General features: G+C 45.8%; 1 protein-coding gene and 1 long non-coding RNA gene across 4 annotated transcripts in view; one reads left to right on the plus strand and one right to left on the minus strand.

Moving 5' to 3' along the window:
- LOC309352995 (collagen alpha-4(VI) chain-like) overlaps nucleotides 1–14492 on the plus strand; it is a 120185-nt gene that overhangs the window by 87339 nt on the left and 18354 nt on the right. For both annotated transcript variants that reach the window (XM_081881822.1, XM_081881823.1), the window contains 6 exons: nucleotides 1103–1153; nucleotides 5183–5218; nucleotides 6620–6682; nucleotides 9760–9822; nucleotides 11070–11105; nucleotides 12413–12449. In XM_081881822.1, coding sequence (XP_081737948.1) covers nucleotides 1103–1153; nucleotides 5183–5218; nucleotides 6620–6682; nucleotides 9760–9822; nucleotides 11070–11105; nucleotides 12413–12449 — 286 coding nt within the window. The remainder of the gene's footprint in view (nucleotides 1–1102; nucleotides 1154–5182; nucleotides 5219–6619; nucleotides 6683–9759; nucleotides 9823–11069; nucleotides 11106–12412; nucleotides 12450–14492) is intronic.
- The window catches only part of LOC309325802, a 48858-nt gene continuing 43596 nt past the window's right edge, over nucleotides 9231–14492 (minus strand). For both annotated transcript variants that reach the window (XR_014150021.1, XR_014150022.1), the window contains one exon: nucleotides 9231–9811. This is a non-coding gene — a long non-coding RNA (uncharacterized lncRNA). The remainder of the gene's footprint in view (nucleotides 9812–14492) is intronic.

A 14492-nucleotide genomic window follows, 5' to 3' on the forward strand; every position in this document is an offset into this window, starting at 1 on the left:
AGCAGCGACCCCTGTTGCTGAAAGCGGGTAACCAGCAGGGAATGCTTCAGCTCAGCTTTAGCACTGTTAACTGAACACCCCCTGCTGTGCAGATAATGGAGAAAGCTTGTAAATTGTATCCCTTCCGGCATCCTGGCCAACTCTATTTCACTGGTGTAAACCCTAGTGCACCAGAAGCCCAGAACAGCAGCAAATAAAATCCACTTATACGTCAGGGGCTGATAAGACTTGTCAACCTGTTCTTCCAAAGCCTTCCTCTAAAGATCCAAAATACAGGCCAAAAGAGAGCAGGTCTGGGAAGAGTGAGGCATACAATGGGCACCACCAGTGGAAAGCTCCTGCTCCGTGTAGCTCCTGTCCTGTCATTTGATAGGGTGCCCACTTGCCCTCCTTCTTGACATGGAATGCTCTCTTGTACTGGAGTCTCCTGGTCCAGTACAAAGACCATAAGAAGGGAGAGCAGGGACCTTGAAATTCCCAGCAGCTGTTAAGCAAGCAAGCAAGCAAGCAAGCAAGCAAGCAAACAAACACACAGGTCATCTTTGTCACGGTCAGGACTTGTTTTTGTACAATCTTGTTTGTCCCCAGTAACCAAAATTATATTATCAACATATACAAGCAGAAAAGTTGTTTTTCTTCATTTGCAAAGAATCGTACAAAACAAAGCAGCACTAAGAAAGAAAAGGGTAGCAACAGCAAGCAAACTAAAAATGCTTTTGCAGTTCATCAGAACTATCCAGCTATATCAAGTTATAGGAAAACTGGAGCTATTAACTATAACCGTAGTTGGTTAATTGATTTGGCAACTTCCATGCACATGATGTCTGATGCTAATTTCCCCCCAAAGAGTTTAATGAGATTCAAGTGAGGGTCATATGCCTTGTCAATCCCAGCAGGTATATAACAGGAAGACCCGGGCTGCCCAGGCTGATGGCCTGCCCGATTTGTTTCATCCGGACTACTTTGAATAGAACTTAGCTGAATGCAATCCTAGCAATTTCCTTTCCTTTCATGACTCTAACTACACTCACCCTGTCTAATAGTAGGGCTGGCCCTAAAAGTCCTTTTTAAAAAATTCTTTTGATTTTTCTATTCTTTGCAGGGGCTAGATGGTGACAATGGCTATGGTATACAAGGACGAAAAGGAGCAAAGGTGAGAGCCATGCTGTGAAGTTTCGGTCGCAGTGAACTATCGCTCTGCAGCGGGGGTGGGGAACCTGTGGCCTTACAGATATTTTTGGACTAAACTCCCATAATCCTTGAGCGTTAGCTGTACTGGCTGGGGTTCATGCAAGTTAGAGTCCAGCAACATCTGTAGGGTAACAGCTTCCCCATCCCTGCTATACAGCGACAACCACTAACAGCAGGCAGTGCAATCTTATGGAAACCTCATTAAAAGAAAACGAGGGTTCCCTTGCACAGATTTCTTTAGTTGCTGTTGGGTTTGTGCAGATGTTCCTGGTGGCTTGTGCCTCCAATAGTTATCTGGATTTATTGAGCACTGTTGAATAGACTCATAGAATCATTGAATTGTAGACTTGGAAGGGGCCACAAAGGTCACCTGGTCCTGCAACACAGGAATATATTGCCCAATGTGGGGCTCAAACCCACAATCCTGAGATTAAGAGTCTCGTGCTCTACTGGCCAAGCTAACGCACACATTGGGGATGTAACCATTCTCATTTTGTTTAGCAAACACAGCCCATACTTGCCAGCCAGTCTGTTAAAAGTGCCCCTGATCACACTTGCACCCATACATGGCTGTTTGTCACCACTGCGAGAAGTTTCCAAAATCTTGGGTCTGTTTGCCTGCTTGGGTGTGGGAATCCTAATCTTTGTTAATGCAGGAATGCTTATTAATTTACTGGTAGGGATCAGAGAAGCGTGCTTGTAGTGACTGTGTGCAAAAAGGGTCAGGAGCAGAACAAAGCAACGCTTACATCCAAGTCGTTATGCTTTGGTAAGTCCAGCTCAGTGGTGGATTTGGTGCCCTGTGCGAGGCCAAAATCCTGGAGCCTCTCCTGCCTGCTTCCCAAAGCTGGGATAGTGCTAAGTAGGCTTTGGGAAGGAGGTGGGAGGGCTCTAGGATCCTACCAGAGCCTCATGCCTCCTTCCCAAAGCCCAACGCCTTGCTTCCTGGGCTTTGAGACAGCGCTCAGGGCCCAATGCGTGCACACCACTTGCAGAGCCCTAAATCGCCCCCTTCTCAGAAGAAAGGGCAGCCAATTCGTAGCTGTCAGGTCTGCCTCTAGATCCCAGCTCACAGAGGACCAACGCCCAGTGGATATAATATACAAAGTCTTTATTGAAGTTTAGTTTCCATTTCAAAGCTCTGGGCGCGCAGACCCACGTCTCGACGCTAGACCGGCTAAGTCCCCTCTGACTCACTGCTCCTCCCACACCAGTTTAAGATCCTCGCCCGGCTCCACCTCCTGCGCTGTTCCTTCCTCCTCTGGGTCCTTCTGCCCTCTGGGGTTTCCTCCTTCCTGGACTCCTCTGACGCTGACCCCCCTTGGTCTTCCCCTTCCTTCCGGCGGGCTTTAGGACCTGGCTCCCTACCCGGGCTCCCTGCTGTGCCGCTCGCCTGTACATTTGAACTTGGCGCGCGCGCCCAGCCGGTAACCTTCCTCCTGACCGTTTCCCCGCTTCCTGATGTGGGCGTGACCAAACCTGACTCCTCTCCTCCCGCTGGTGGTGAGAGCACTGGTCCCGATTCCTGGGACTCCCCCTCCCCACTGCGCTCTGGTGGGGAAGCTGGTCCTGATTTCCAACTGCTGCTCAGGGACTCCCCGCTGGCCCCTTCCTCCTGGGGCTTCCCCCCTGGAACCCCCCTCGCTCTGGCCATCGGCGCTCCCTTCTGTGAGTCCTCCGATTCGCTGGAGAGGCTTGTGGAATAACTCTTTCCACTGTCACTGCCTGCGCCCCCCTCGGACTCCTCCTCCTCACTCTCCATTTGCTCCCCCTCCTGTGTCTCTCCTTCTGAACCCCTGACAGTAGCACAGTTTGCTTCTTTTGTCATGTTGGCTCATGCCCTGGCTTTGCATAGTCACATGCAGAGGGAAGCTTTATGAGCCAAAGTGCCAAGAGGCCTCCTTTGGATGAGAGTGAGGCAGAGCACATTGGTAACGTTCCATTGTTGATTGTGGATAGCACAACGCCACAAGCGCAACCCATTCCATAACTGACAAGGGACCCATGTTGCTGAGATCATATAACAAAATAGATTCCATTCAAAACCAACATTAAAAGCCAGTATAAATTTTGTTGCATTACCTGGAGATCTGGATATTTGCCTGCCAATTTTTTCTAGTGTCCAAAACAAACAGTGGAATGGAATGCAACGCTCAACACTTCTGATGCATGATAAATAGTTGTGATTGGGAAAGAAGCACGACAATCTTTCCTGTATCAAGTATGGTATTCCGGAGTCTGACGGTCATCCAAAAACTCAGAGGGAGACGTATAAGGACTAATTTCATGGAAAGTTAGTTCTTCTGGTTGAATGTGGAAGGATGCTTTGGCAGCTTCTGCCTTCTGGAAGAAGGTACAGGGTTATAAAGACTAGGACTAGCCACCTGAGAAACAGTATCTACCCAAATGCGATTTTGGTTTTAAATGCAGTGTAAGTATTCAATATGGGATGCGGGTGGCGCTGTGGGTTAAACCACAAAGCCTAGGACTGGCCGATCAGAAGGTTGGCGGTTCAAATCACCGTGATGGAGTGAGCTCCCGTTGCTCAGTCCCTGCTCCTGCCAACTTAGCAGTTCGAAAGCACGTCAAACTGCAAGTAGATAAATAGGTACCGCTCCGGCGGGAAGGTAAAAAGTGTTTCCGTGTGCTGCTCTGCTTCGCCAGAAGCGGCTTAGTCCTGCTGGCCACATGACCCGGAAGCTGTATGCCGGCTCCCTCGGCCAGTAAAGCGAGATGAGCGCTGCAACCCCAGAGTCGGCCACGACTGGACCTAATGGTCAGGCGTCCCTTTACCTTTAAGGTATTCAATTCTGGGGTATCAGAGTTTTTAGGGGCTAACCAGGCTGGGATAGCTGGGATAACAGGCTTGTAGGTTTTTGAATGTCTGGTGTAGATTTTCCAATTTCGTTGTTCTGTATGGGACAATAACAATAAAGATTAGCATATCGTAGGGTGAATGGATCCTACGGGCTTTATTGTGACCAGCTCAGGATTCACTCTCCTGCTCGTCCTGATGCTTGCTTCCTGATGCTGCATCAGTGGCGTAGCGTGGGTTGCCAGTGCCCGGGGAGGGAAGGAAGGAAACAGACAGTGTACGCATGTGCGTTCAACTGCCTAAAGCATCTGCGTTACCCAGGAGATTGCAGCCGTAGAGATAAGAGTCGTTCCATTGTCAGGTGAGGTCATTTCCTGTTTTGCATGGAGAAGCTGTTTTCAACAGAGCCCAGTGTCGGAAGCACTTAGCTGTACTGAGGCAGCACTGGGTGCTGAAATTGCGCAACCCCAACAAATTTTGTGCCCAGGGCAACCTCCCTGCAACCGCCTCCACACTTCGCCACTGTGGTACATTAATGATTTTGACAGTGCACTAATCTGACCTCCATTATTGCATTATTCTACCTCTCCTTTGATGCCAGAGTAACACACCTGGGCGACTGGTGTATTGTCATAGCAAGTGACATTTTCGTATGCTCCACCCTATTCAGACATTATCCTCCATGTGATTAGGATCATATGGAGGAAGAGAGGCGCCTTGTCCACTATACAGTACAAGCATATCAGGTTTCTTAAGCTGATGATTGAGTTTTCTAATGAAGCTGATAACTGCAGTACTGTTGGAGTGGCCATGAGATGTAAGAAAAGCTGCCTGGGATATGACACCAGACACACTTGATGACACATTCAACTTGGCTTTACTCAGAGTATACCCATTGAAATGAATGAACATGACTATGTATGGCCTATTTATTTCAGTGGGCTTGCGCTGAGTAATATATATAACTGCATTTGCATTTATAAACAGTTAAAATAGTTGCATATGTAAAGCAATACAACACACACTCCAATACAGATGCAAAATTGCAAATATGTTTAATCTAAAAGAAAAGAAAACAGAACAATTCTTTTTAAAGCAACAGCAAATAAAAGGTTGTGAAACGGCCAGGAAGGAAGTCACATGAGATCAAAGTTTTGTTTGTTTCTTTAATTCCAGGGGCAGCCTGGATTTCCTGGAAACCCTGGACTGCAGGTATTGCTTATACTCCTACAGTGACTCATTTATGTTTCCTGTATAGGTTGTTTTGATGTGTGTGGCGCTGTGGTCTAAACCACCAATCCTCTTGGGCTTGCCAGTCAGAAGGTCGGTGGTTCGAATCCCCACAACAGAGTGAGCTCCCGTTGCCCTGTCCCAGCTCCTGCCAACCTAGCAGTTCGAAAGCACACCAGTGCAAGTAGATAAATAGATACCACTGCAGCGGGAAGTTAAACGGCGTTTCCGTGCGCTCTGGTTTCCGTCACGGTGTTCCATTGTGCCAGTAGTAGTTTATTCATGCTGGCCACATGACCCGGAAAGATGTCTGTGGACAAACGCTGGCTCCCTTGGCCTGAAAGTGAGATGAGTGCCGCAACCCCATAGTCGCCTTTGACTGGACTTAACCGTCCAGGGGTCCTTTACCTTTTGAGTGCTATGTTTCTTATTTTCATAGTCTTTAACTAGATGTGTGGATTGGAGCCATGGTTTGGGGCAGGGGGAGTCCTAACACTTTGACCTTGCACCACAGCCTTGGTCCAGTTTGGAAGCCACAAAGTGGCTAAACGCATACCCCTTTTCTCCTCTTCAGCACATAGCAACTGTGGGACGGCGACAGGATAATGCACTCCCCACTGGTATAAAACCTTCTAGTGAGGAAGCAGCTCTGATCTTTGGACACATTAAGCTATATTTGGTGTGGTGACACCCTGGCCAGAAAGAGGACCCTTGCTGTTGAATTAATCCTTACGTATTTAATACGATTGAATGGATTACAGTGGTGCCCCGCAAGACGAACGCCTCGCAAGATGGAAAACCCGCTAGACGAAAGGGTTTTCCGTTTTGGAGGCGCTTCGCAAAACAAATTTCCCTATGGGCTTGCTTCGCAAGACGAAAATATCTTGCGAGTTCCTGCGGGGTTTTTTCCCTCCCCCCCTTTTCCTAAGCCCTAAGCCGCTTATCAGCTGATCCGCTAAAAGCCGCTAAACCGCTAATAGTGCTAATCCGCTAAGCTGTCAATGGGCTTAACGGATTAATTTCGTCTTGCGAGGCACCACTGTATTGTTTAGACACGAATGTTGCTTTGGAATATTGCGATAGTTGCTATGTTTTGTTATATTGATTATTCTCATAATCAGGACAAAATACCAGCATAATTAACATATTCAGTATCAATAAAGTTTTTCCATTCTCTGTTAGCTGCTTTGGGTTTCTTTCAGGAAGGAAAATGAGATTATGGGCAATAAATGAAAGGAACCCTTTGGACTAAGGCTACCATAAAACGCACAAAGGCACACACAATAGCTTCGATCCAAATTAACTTTCTTTTTGTGCAAGGAAAGATAAGCAATGCAAACAGGAGCTCTTAGCTGCAAAACTCTACTTCTGATTCCTTTCTAGGGTGAAGATGGAGATCCGGGCATTCCTGGAGATAAAGGCGCCAAAGGAATTAGGGGACAACGGGTGAGGATGATAAATGATCCTAAGCGGTTTGATACGTGAGAAAGGAGAGTTCGCTTTATAACGGTTCTTAAAGCTCCTGGTGGTTTCTTTCAGATACCTCACGCTAGAATCCAGTTGCCGCAATTTGTGACAGTCTAATAATGCCTCAGAGCTGTGTGAAAATGGCCACTCAAAATCCCCCCCCCCATTCTGTGGGAATTTGCTGGATATTCTCTGGGCTTATTCAACATTTTGAGGGCACTGAAAAAGAAAAAGAAAATGTTTCTGTGCACTGCAGATCATTTTAAAATCTAATTAGGGAAAAACCAGTAGAATATTTGTTTTAATTGACAATATGGGCCTGTAAGACAGAGTTGTTCCGCCTGGCCTTTGGCTTGATTCCCTCCCCCTCTTTCTTTTTTCTTTTCTTTTCTCCTCCTGTGATGAGGCTGCATTTTAATGTTGTATTTAACCTTGTTTTTTAAGTTGTATTTTAATTTTGTTTTTAAGTTGTATTCATTCAACTTATTTTTATTATTGCTTGTTAGCCACCCTGAGCCCGGCTTTGGCTGGGGAGGGTGGGGTATAAATAAACATCATCATCATCATCATCATTATTATTATTATTATTCTGTAGATCCCCAGTTATTTCTGGGACCAAGAGGTGATTTATAATGGATGTTTACTGTTTGTTTGTTTATTTATGTTTGTCATATATATTTATATGTGTGTGTGTACACACACAAACACACATAATAATAATAATAATAATAATAATAATAATAATAATAATAATAATTTATTTATATCCTGCCGATCTGGATGTGTACACACACACACACACACACACACACACACATTCATTTTGAATATTGCCACAGCATGGCTCACCCAGATCTAGGGGTTTCACTCATAGATCTTCAGCATCAACTGCAACACAGAGGAAGAGCAGGGAGTACTCACTGAGTGTCATGTAGTGTGTGGTGCTTTTTGCAAAACAAATGCACTTCTGGTCCATTTTGGCTGAGTTATTACTGAAGGAAAATTTATTATTATTTCATACCGATAGAGGAAGGAAGTAACACTTGAGGGCAGTGTTAGAAATGGAGATATGAAAGCTAGGAGCTAAAATGCACCTTAAATCAAGGTTACGGGCGCAACAGCAGAACAGCTAGGCACACCTTTTTCATAACAAGAATACTGAAAAGGAACGAACTGCAGCTAAAATATTACGTTCATTTTTCACATGGTCTAGTCCTCAACTGAAAACTGCAAAAAACAAAGCCATGCTTCCCCGCCTGCCTCCCTAATATTCTTAAGAGGGTCTTTAGCGAGTGGCTGGAAGTGGGGAGGCAGAAAAAGGTCCACCTTTCCTTCCACTCTGCAGACAAGCCCTAGATTATCCATATTCCCCCTTTCCTTCATATTTTTCTCTTTCTCTTTCTCTTTCTCTTTCTCTTTCTCTTTCTCTCTGTCTCTGTCTCTGTCTCTATCATTTCTATATCTTTTTGCCAGCACAATTAACACATATTAAAGGCCTATACAACTGATAGCAGAGAAACCCACCCTGAGTGTCGAGTTTGCAAACCTAAGAATTAAGGGCCCTTCAGTGATCCCATTCCAAAATTTGTCTTGATTTTAAGCATCACTGTGAGAGTCTGAGGTAGTTAACCCTTTAACATGCACTCTTTAAGCCATCATAACTAACTGGCTAAGGGACGCGGGTGGCGCTGTGGGTTAAACCACAGAGCCTAGGACTTGCTGATCAGAAGGTTGGTGGTTTGAATCCCTGCAACGGGGTGAGCTCCCGTTGCTCGGTCCATGCTCCTGCCAACCTAGCAGTTCGAAAGCACGTCAAAGTGCAAGTAGATAAATAGGAGCCTCTCCGGCAGGAAGTTAAACGGCGTTTCCATGCGCTGCTCTGGTTCGCCAGAAGCGGCTTAGTCATTCTGGCCACATGACCCGGAAGCTGTATGCCGGCTCCCTCGACCAATAAAGCGAGATGAGTGCCGCAACCCCAGAGTCGGGCATGACTGGACCTAATGGTCAGGGGTCCCTTTACCTTTAACTAACTAGCTAGTATATTTCTTCATTGGCTCCCAGTACGTTTCCGGGCACAATTCAAAGTGTTGGTGCTGACCTTTAAAGCCCTAAACGGCCTCGGTCCAGTATACCTGAAGGAGCGTCTCCACCCTCATCGTTCTGCCCGGACACTGAGGTCCAGCACCGAGTGCCTTCTGGCGGTTCCCTCACTGTGAGAAGTGAGGTTAAAGGGAACCAGGCAGAGGGCCTTCTCAGTAGTGGCACCCGCCCTGTGAAACACCCTCCCCCCTTTTAAAAGACAACTGAAGGTGGCCCTGTTTAGGGAAGTTTTTAATGTCTGATGCTGTATTGTTTTTAATATTTCGTTGGAAGCCACCCAGAGATGGGCAGGGTATAAATAAATTGTTATTGTTATTGTTATTGTTATTATTTCAAATTAAAAGCACATCATACATTAAAAGTACATTAAACAAGGCAACTGAAACCTAAGCAAAACATGTTGGGTTGAAAAGAAAAGAAAAGAACAGAAAGTTTTCAGGTCCCCAATCCATGCATGTTTTACTTGGGAGGAAGCCCCACTGAACTTGGTTGGGATTTACTTCTGAGTAACAGTGGCAATTTTAATCTGAAATCTTAAACGCTGTACTGCACCCGGAGCTCAGAAACTGCCGTGTTTATGAAATTCCTTGTCGCAAAATGTGCCTAGAACAATGGGAGTTTCGAACTCCGCTTGCGAAAAAAGAATTGGTAGGAGCAGGCTCCAAGCTCATTTGCTATCTTTAGCAATATTAAAATGTGAAATAAAATTGAATCCACAGCTGCCTAACTTTATTCACAGGCAGAGAACTGGTGGGAGGACGGCATTTCATTGGTACCTGAAATTTCACTTCAAGGGAGCTGAAATTATCCAAGAGTTTGGAAGGAACCTAAAAAATGAAACTTTCAAAAAAATTGAATTTTCAGCCAACCCAAAAAACCTCCAAACCTTTTGTTTTCGCTTATGAAGCCTGAAACAAGTTGTGTTATTTTAATGGGGCCTCTGCATTTTTTTAAAGGGCCGTGGTGGAACACCAGGAGCAGTTGGTGATCGAGGAAGCTGGGGAGAACCTGGAAGAATGGTAACAAAACACAGATTAATACTGAACTGTGAAACCAAATATAGCTGAAAATACATTATCAAATTATATTTTCTGGATCAGGCTTATATAAACAAAAACATGGCTGTGAGTTTCATCTGCAAAATCAACAGCACAGTATAGAAGTAGCCCAGTGTTGAATTCAAATTATGCTTTCCTTTTCAAAATTGCTCCATGTATGTGTGAAAGAATCTGGGGTGGGGGAAGGAATGATTTTGAGTTCAATCTAGAATCTTGATTTTGTTGCTGTCGTTTAGTCGTTTAGTCGTGTCCGACTCTTCGTGACCCCATGGACCAGAGCACGCCAGGCACTCCTGTCTTCCACTGCCTCCCGCAGTTTGGTCAAACTCATGCTGGTAGCTTCGAGAACACTATCCAACCATCTCGTCCTCTGTCGTCCCCTTCTCCTTGTGCCCTCCATCTTTCCCAACATCAGGGTCTTTTCCAGGGAGTCTTCTTTTCTCATGAGGTGGCCAAAGTATTGGAGTCTCAGCTTCAGGATCTGTCCTTCCAGTGAGCACTCAGGGCTGATTTCCTTAAGAATGGAGAGGTTTGATCTTCTTGCAGTCCATGGGAGCCTGGCGTGCTCTGGTCCATGGGGTCACGAAGAGTCGGACACGACTAAACGACTAAACAACAATGAAAATAACATACAGAAATGCATTCTACTAAAGGGAAATTGCATACAAATATGTGTATATTAAGCAAAATTATTAGGAGAAATCACACAAAAATACTGATGAATCTTCATGAAGACTTAAAAATAAAAGTAATTGTAAACTGATTTGAAAATGTGGAGAACATAATTTAAGATTGGGAAAAGGAGAAACGGAAATCGACATATTCACCCATCCCTACTTTGGGCGTAAGACTAAGCAGAGAAAAACAGCTGCCATCTTCTGCTTGAAAATCCACATGTTTGTTTGTTTGTGGTTTGGCTTGGCATGATATAAAATTGTAGAATTGTAGGGACAATGAGGATCATCTAGTCTGCGCAGTGCAGGAAGCTTTTTACCCAACGTGGGATTTGAACCCACGACTACAATTTTAAGAGTCTCATGCTCTACCGACTGATGCAAACTGGGAAAATATATGAAACTCCCCCCCCCTCACACACATCATATCGGGGTGTGTTCATCAGCATGTGTGTATGTATTTATGTACAAGTGTATACAGAAATAGGGGAAGAGGGTAATTTGATTTCCTAAACGTATACCTGCTTTTTTCAGGGTCATAAAGGACAAAAAGGCGAACGAGCAATGACGGTATGTGATAAGCTACTTTCTCACTCCTGATACACCAGAAACTTATCAACTAGTAAATGAAAATATACATAGAATTGTGTTCTTAACTGCTGAGCTTCAAAATTCTTCCTTGCTAAAGGAAAGGGCAACAAATGATCAGTGAAGCAGGCACTGGGTGGCGAGTTCCCGCCTCCCACCAGTAGAAATAAACACACAAGACACCGATATTTAGGTTAATGGGCTAAAATTGGCCACAACTTTATTGGTTACAGGCGATGAGCGGTATTGGCTTAGGCACTGGTCCTAATTGACTATCCGGCTTCAGTCTGTCTGCCTGAAGGCTGGGAAGGGTTAACACCAGCAGGGGGAGCCCTGCTGATGCACATCAACTAGGCACTCCCCCGGGGTCACCGCTCAGGGGCGTGCCTTGGGCCCTGGCCTCCATAGGCTTCGGACGGGGCCACACCCCCCAGAATCCTTTACCGGACTACCCTTCAGAAACCGAGGGAGGTGATGGCGCTCCTCCCCCCATTCATCTACATAACAATACCCCGACCAATGCCTAACCGCCAAACCGCAGAAGTTGTGACGATTTGCTATGAGGTAGGCAAAAAAAACAACAAATGCCTGGTGCCAATTTGCCAAGTGGAAAATTCCTACCAGGCCCCTTAATGGCGACCAACCGAAATCCATAGCAAGGTCAAAGGAGAAACCTTGAAGGGCGGGTGGGTGGGAAATTCCCCAGCTGAGCGGCGGCCAAAGAGGACGCTCCTCTGCCGCGCTTGCCTTAAATGCGGCAAGCCACACCCCCTGAGCCAGCCGATTGGCTGGCCAGGGGAATGACATGGCAGAGGATTCCCCTGATCGTGCAGGGCTGGGAGCCAGCCTCCGCGCGAGTGTTGGGGGCAGGACGCCCGCAACACCACCTCTTCCCAAGGTCGGAAGTGGCTTTGGATGGGAGAAGTGGGAAATCTGGGCTGAAACATGGAACCTGGTACAGTTCTAACTAATGTCTGCCACTGTAGAGTTTCATTTTTTGACAGCTTAGTGGTTATTTATTGTATCAGGTTAATTTAATTGCCTTTTATTTATTTACTACATGCTGTTTGAGGATTGTTGTACGCAGCCTTCCGATGCCCACCTGGCAACTGACATTTCATTGACAGCAAATAAAATTTGTCGTAGCTGTTAAAAATGAGAGCTGTATTTTAGAATGGGCTGCAGCCTTATGCATACTCACCTGGGACGAAGTTCCATTGAACTCACTGTGATTTAGGCATGCCTAGAGTTGCACCATTGACCACATTGGTTTTTCCCCTTATCTACAGTCTTGTGAACTTGTAAACTTCACCAGAAGAAACTGCCGTAAGTAATGACCCCCTCTTAGTACTAAAGACTAGCAGAGGGCCCTGCCAATCTGATAGTTGTCATTTGACACAGGTTGTGTGCACTAAATGTTTAGGGAAGTTTTTAATGTGTGACATTTTAATGTATTTTTAATCTTTGTTGGAAGCCGCCCAGAGTGGCTGGGGAAACCCAGCCAGATGGGCAGGGTACAAATAAGAAATTATTATTATTATTATTATTATTATTATTATTATTATTAAATAGATTTAATTCTCCATCCTTTGGGGGATTTCTTTAAAAGTGAACCCCTTTCCTGTCAAATGAGCTTACTTTCAAAAGCTGTGGTGTCCAAAAGAAGACAGGATTATTGCACCTTTAATAAGGGTAAAGGGACCCCTGACCAATAGGTCCAGTCGTGACCGACTCCGGGGTTGCGGCGCTCATCTCGCTTTATTGGCCGAGGGAGCCGGCGTACAGCTTCCGGGTCATGTGGCCAGCATGACTAAGCCGCTTCTGGCGAACCAGAGCAGCGCATGGAAACGCCGTTTACCTTCCCGCCGGAGTGGTACCTATTTATCTACTTGCGGCTTTTGAACTGCTAGGTTGGCAGGAGCAGGGACCGAGCAATGGGAGCTCACCCCGTCGTGGGGATTCGAACCGCCAACCTTCTGATCGGCAAGTCCTAGGCTCTGTGGTTTAACCCACAGTGCCACCCGCGTCCCTTTAATAGTTGTCTGGAAAAGGTATCTCAGCAGGTTTAACTTTTTCATGGACACTACTGTTAAAGGTGGAAGAACCCTGTCTCTCTTTTGCATCTGCCCTTGGTTAGGAGTGTAAATGGAGGACAGCAGTAACACAGCACTGGACTGTGTTGATCTGTCTTTTACAATAACACCCCAAAGGATAAAAGTATTTTCTCTCTCTCTCTCTCTCTCTCTCTCTCATTCTAATTTTATCAATCCTTTGAACATACACCTGCCATTTTTGGGTAGAAACTGTCCTAATGTACAAAAACGGAAAACGATAAATTATGAAACCTTTACAAATACACACATTATAATTTTTGCATCTAAATTGACTTTATTTACTAGTACCATTCCAGTTAGGACCTGTCTCAAACCGGTCATGTTCTCCTGAAATCTTCAGTTTGCAGATGGTCTTCAATCCTCACAATGGCTATAGTGAGGTATTATCTTATAAATAGGCCTAAAAATACCAAGTCCTGTAACTACTCAACAGCCTTGTTCACACAGCAATCTGCCATGATATGTTAAAGCATGTTTTGGCTGATTGCCCAAACCCTCTCCAGTGGCTTAACTGGTGTTTGTTTACTGCCAACAAACCATAATCAGAAGCCATAGTTGCTTGTGTTAACTATGGTTTGGCAATATGTGTGAACCCAGCACCTTTCCTTAACCATGGCTTGCTTGCTTACCAACCTACAAAGGCATGAGGCAAGAGCTGCTGGGAAACCAAACATAGTTTAGAGCAGGGGTCAGCAACCCGTGGCTCCGGAGCCACATGTGGCTCTTTTACACCTTTGCCGCGGCTCCGGGGCGGATACTAGCGAGGGGAGGAGGCACATTGTGCACCCCGACACTCCCCACTGTGGCGGGCGCTGTACTGGCTGTGACGTTGCATGGGGGCGGCGGTGCGTGCGTTAGTCACGCACCGTCCCGACGTCACCTCCCCGCCCGCTGTCAGATCACGGCTCCGGAGATATATTTGTTTTAAATGTTGCAATGGTTTTGTGGCTCCCAGTTTTTTTTTCCCCCTTCGGAAACGGGTCCAAGTGGCTCTTTTTGTCTTAAAGGTTGCAGACCCCTGGTTTAGAGAAACAAGCCAGGATTTAACTGATCATCTAAGGCAGTGTTCCCCAACCTTGGGCCTCCAGCTGTTTTTGGACTAGAATTCCCATCATCCTTGACCACTGGTCTTGCTAGCGAGGGATGATGGGAGTTGTAGTCCAAAAACAGCTGGAGGCCCAAGGTTGGGGAACACTGATCTAAGGGACAACTTGTGGTGAACTCGTAAAGAAAACATGGCTTAGTGTTATATGCA

This window comes from Podarcis erhardii (assembly GCF_964252035.2).
Source record: "Podarcis erhardii genome assembly, chromosome: 12".
In the NCBI taxonomy this organism is placed as follows: Eukaryota; Metazoa; Chordata; class Lepidosauria; order Squamata; family Lacertidae; genus Podarcis; species Podarcis erhardii.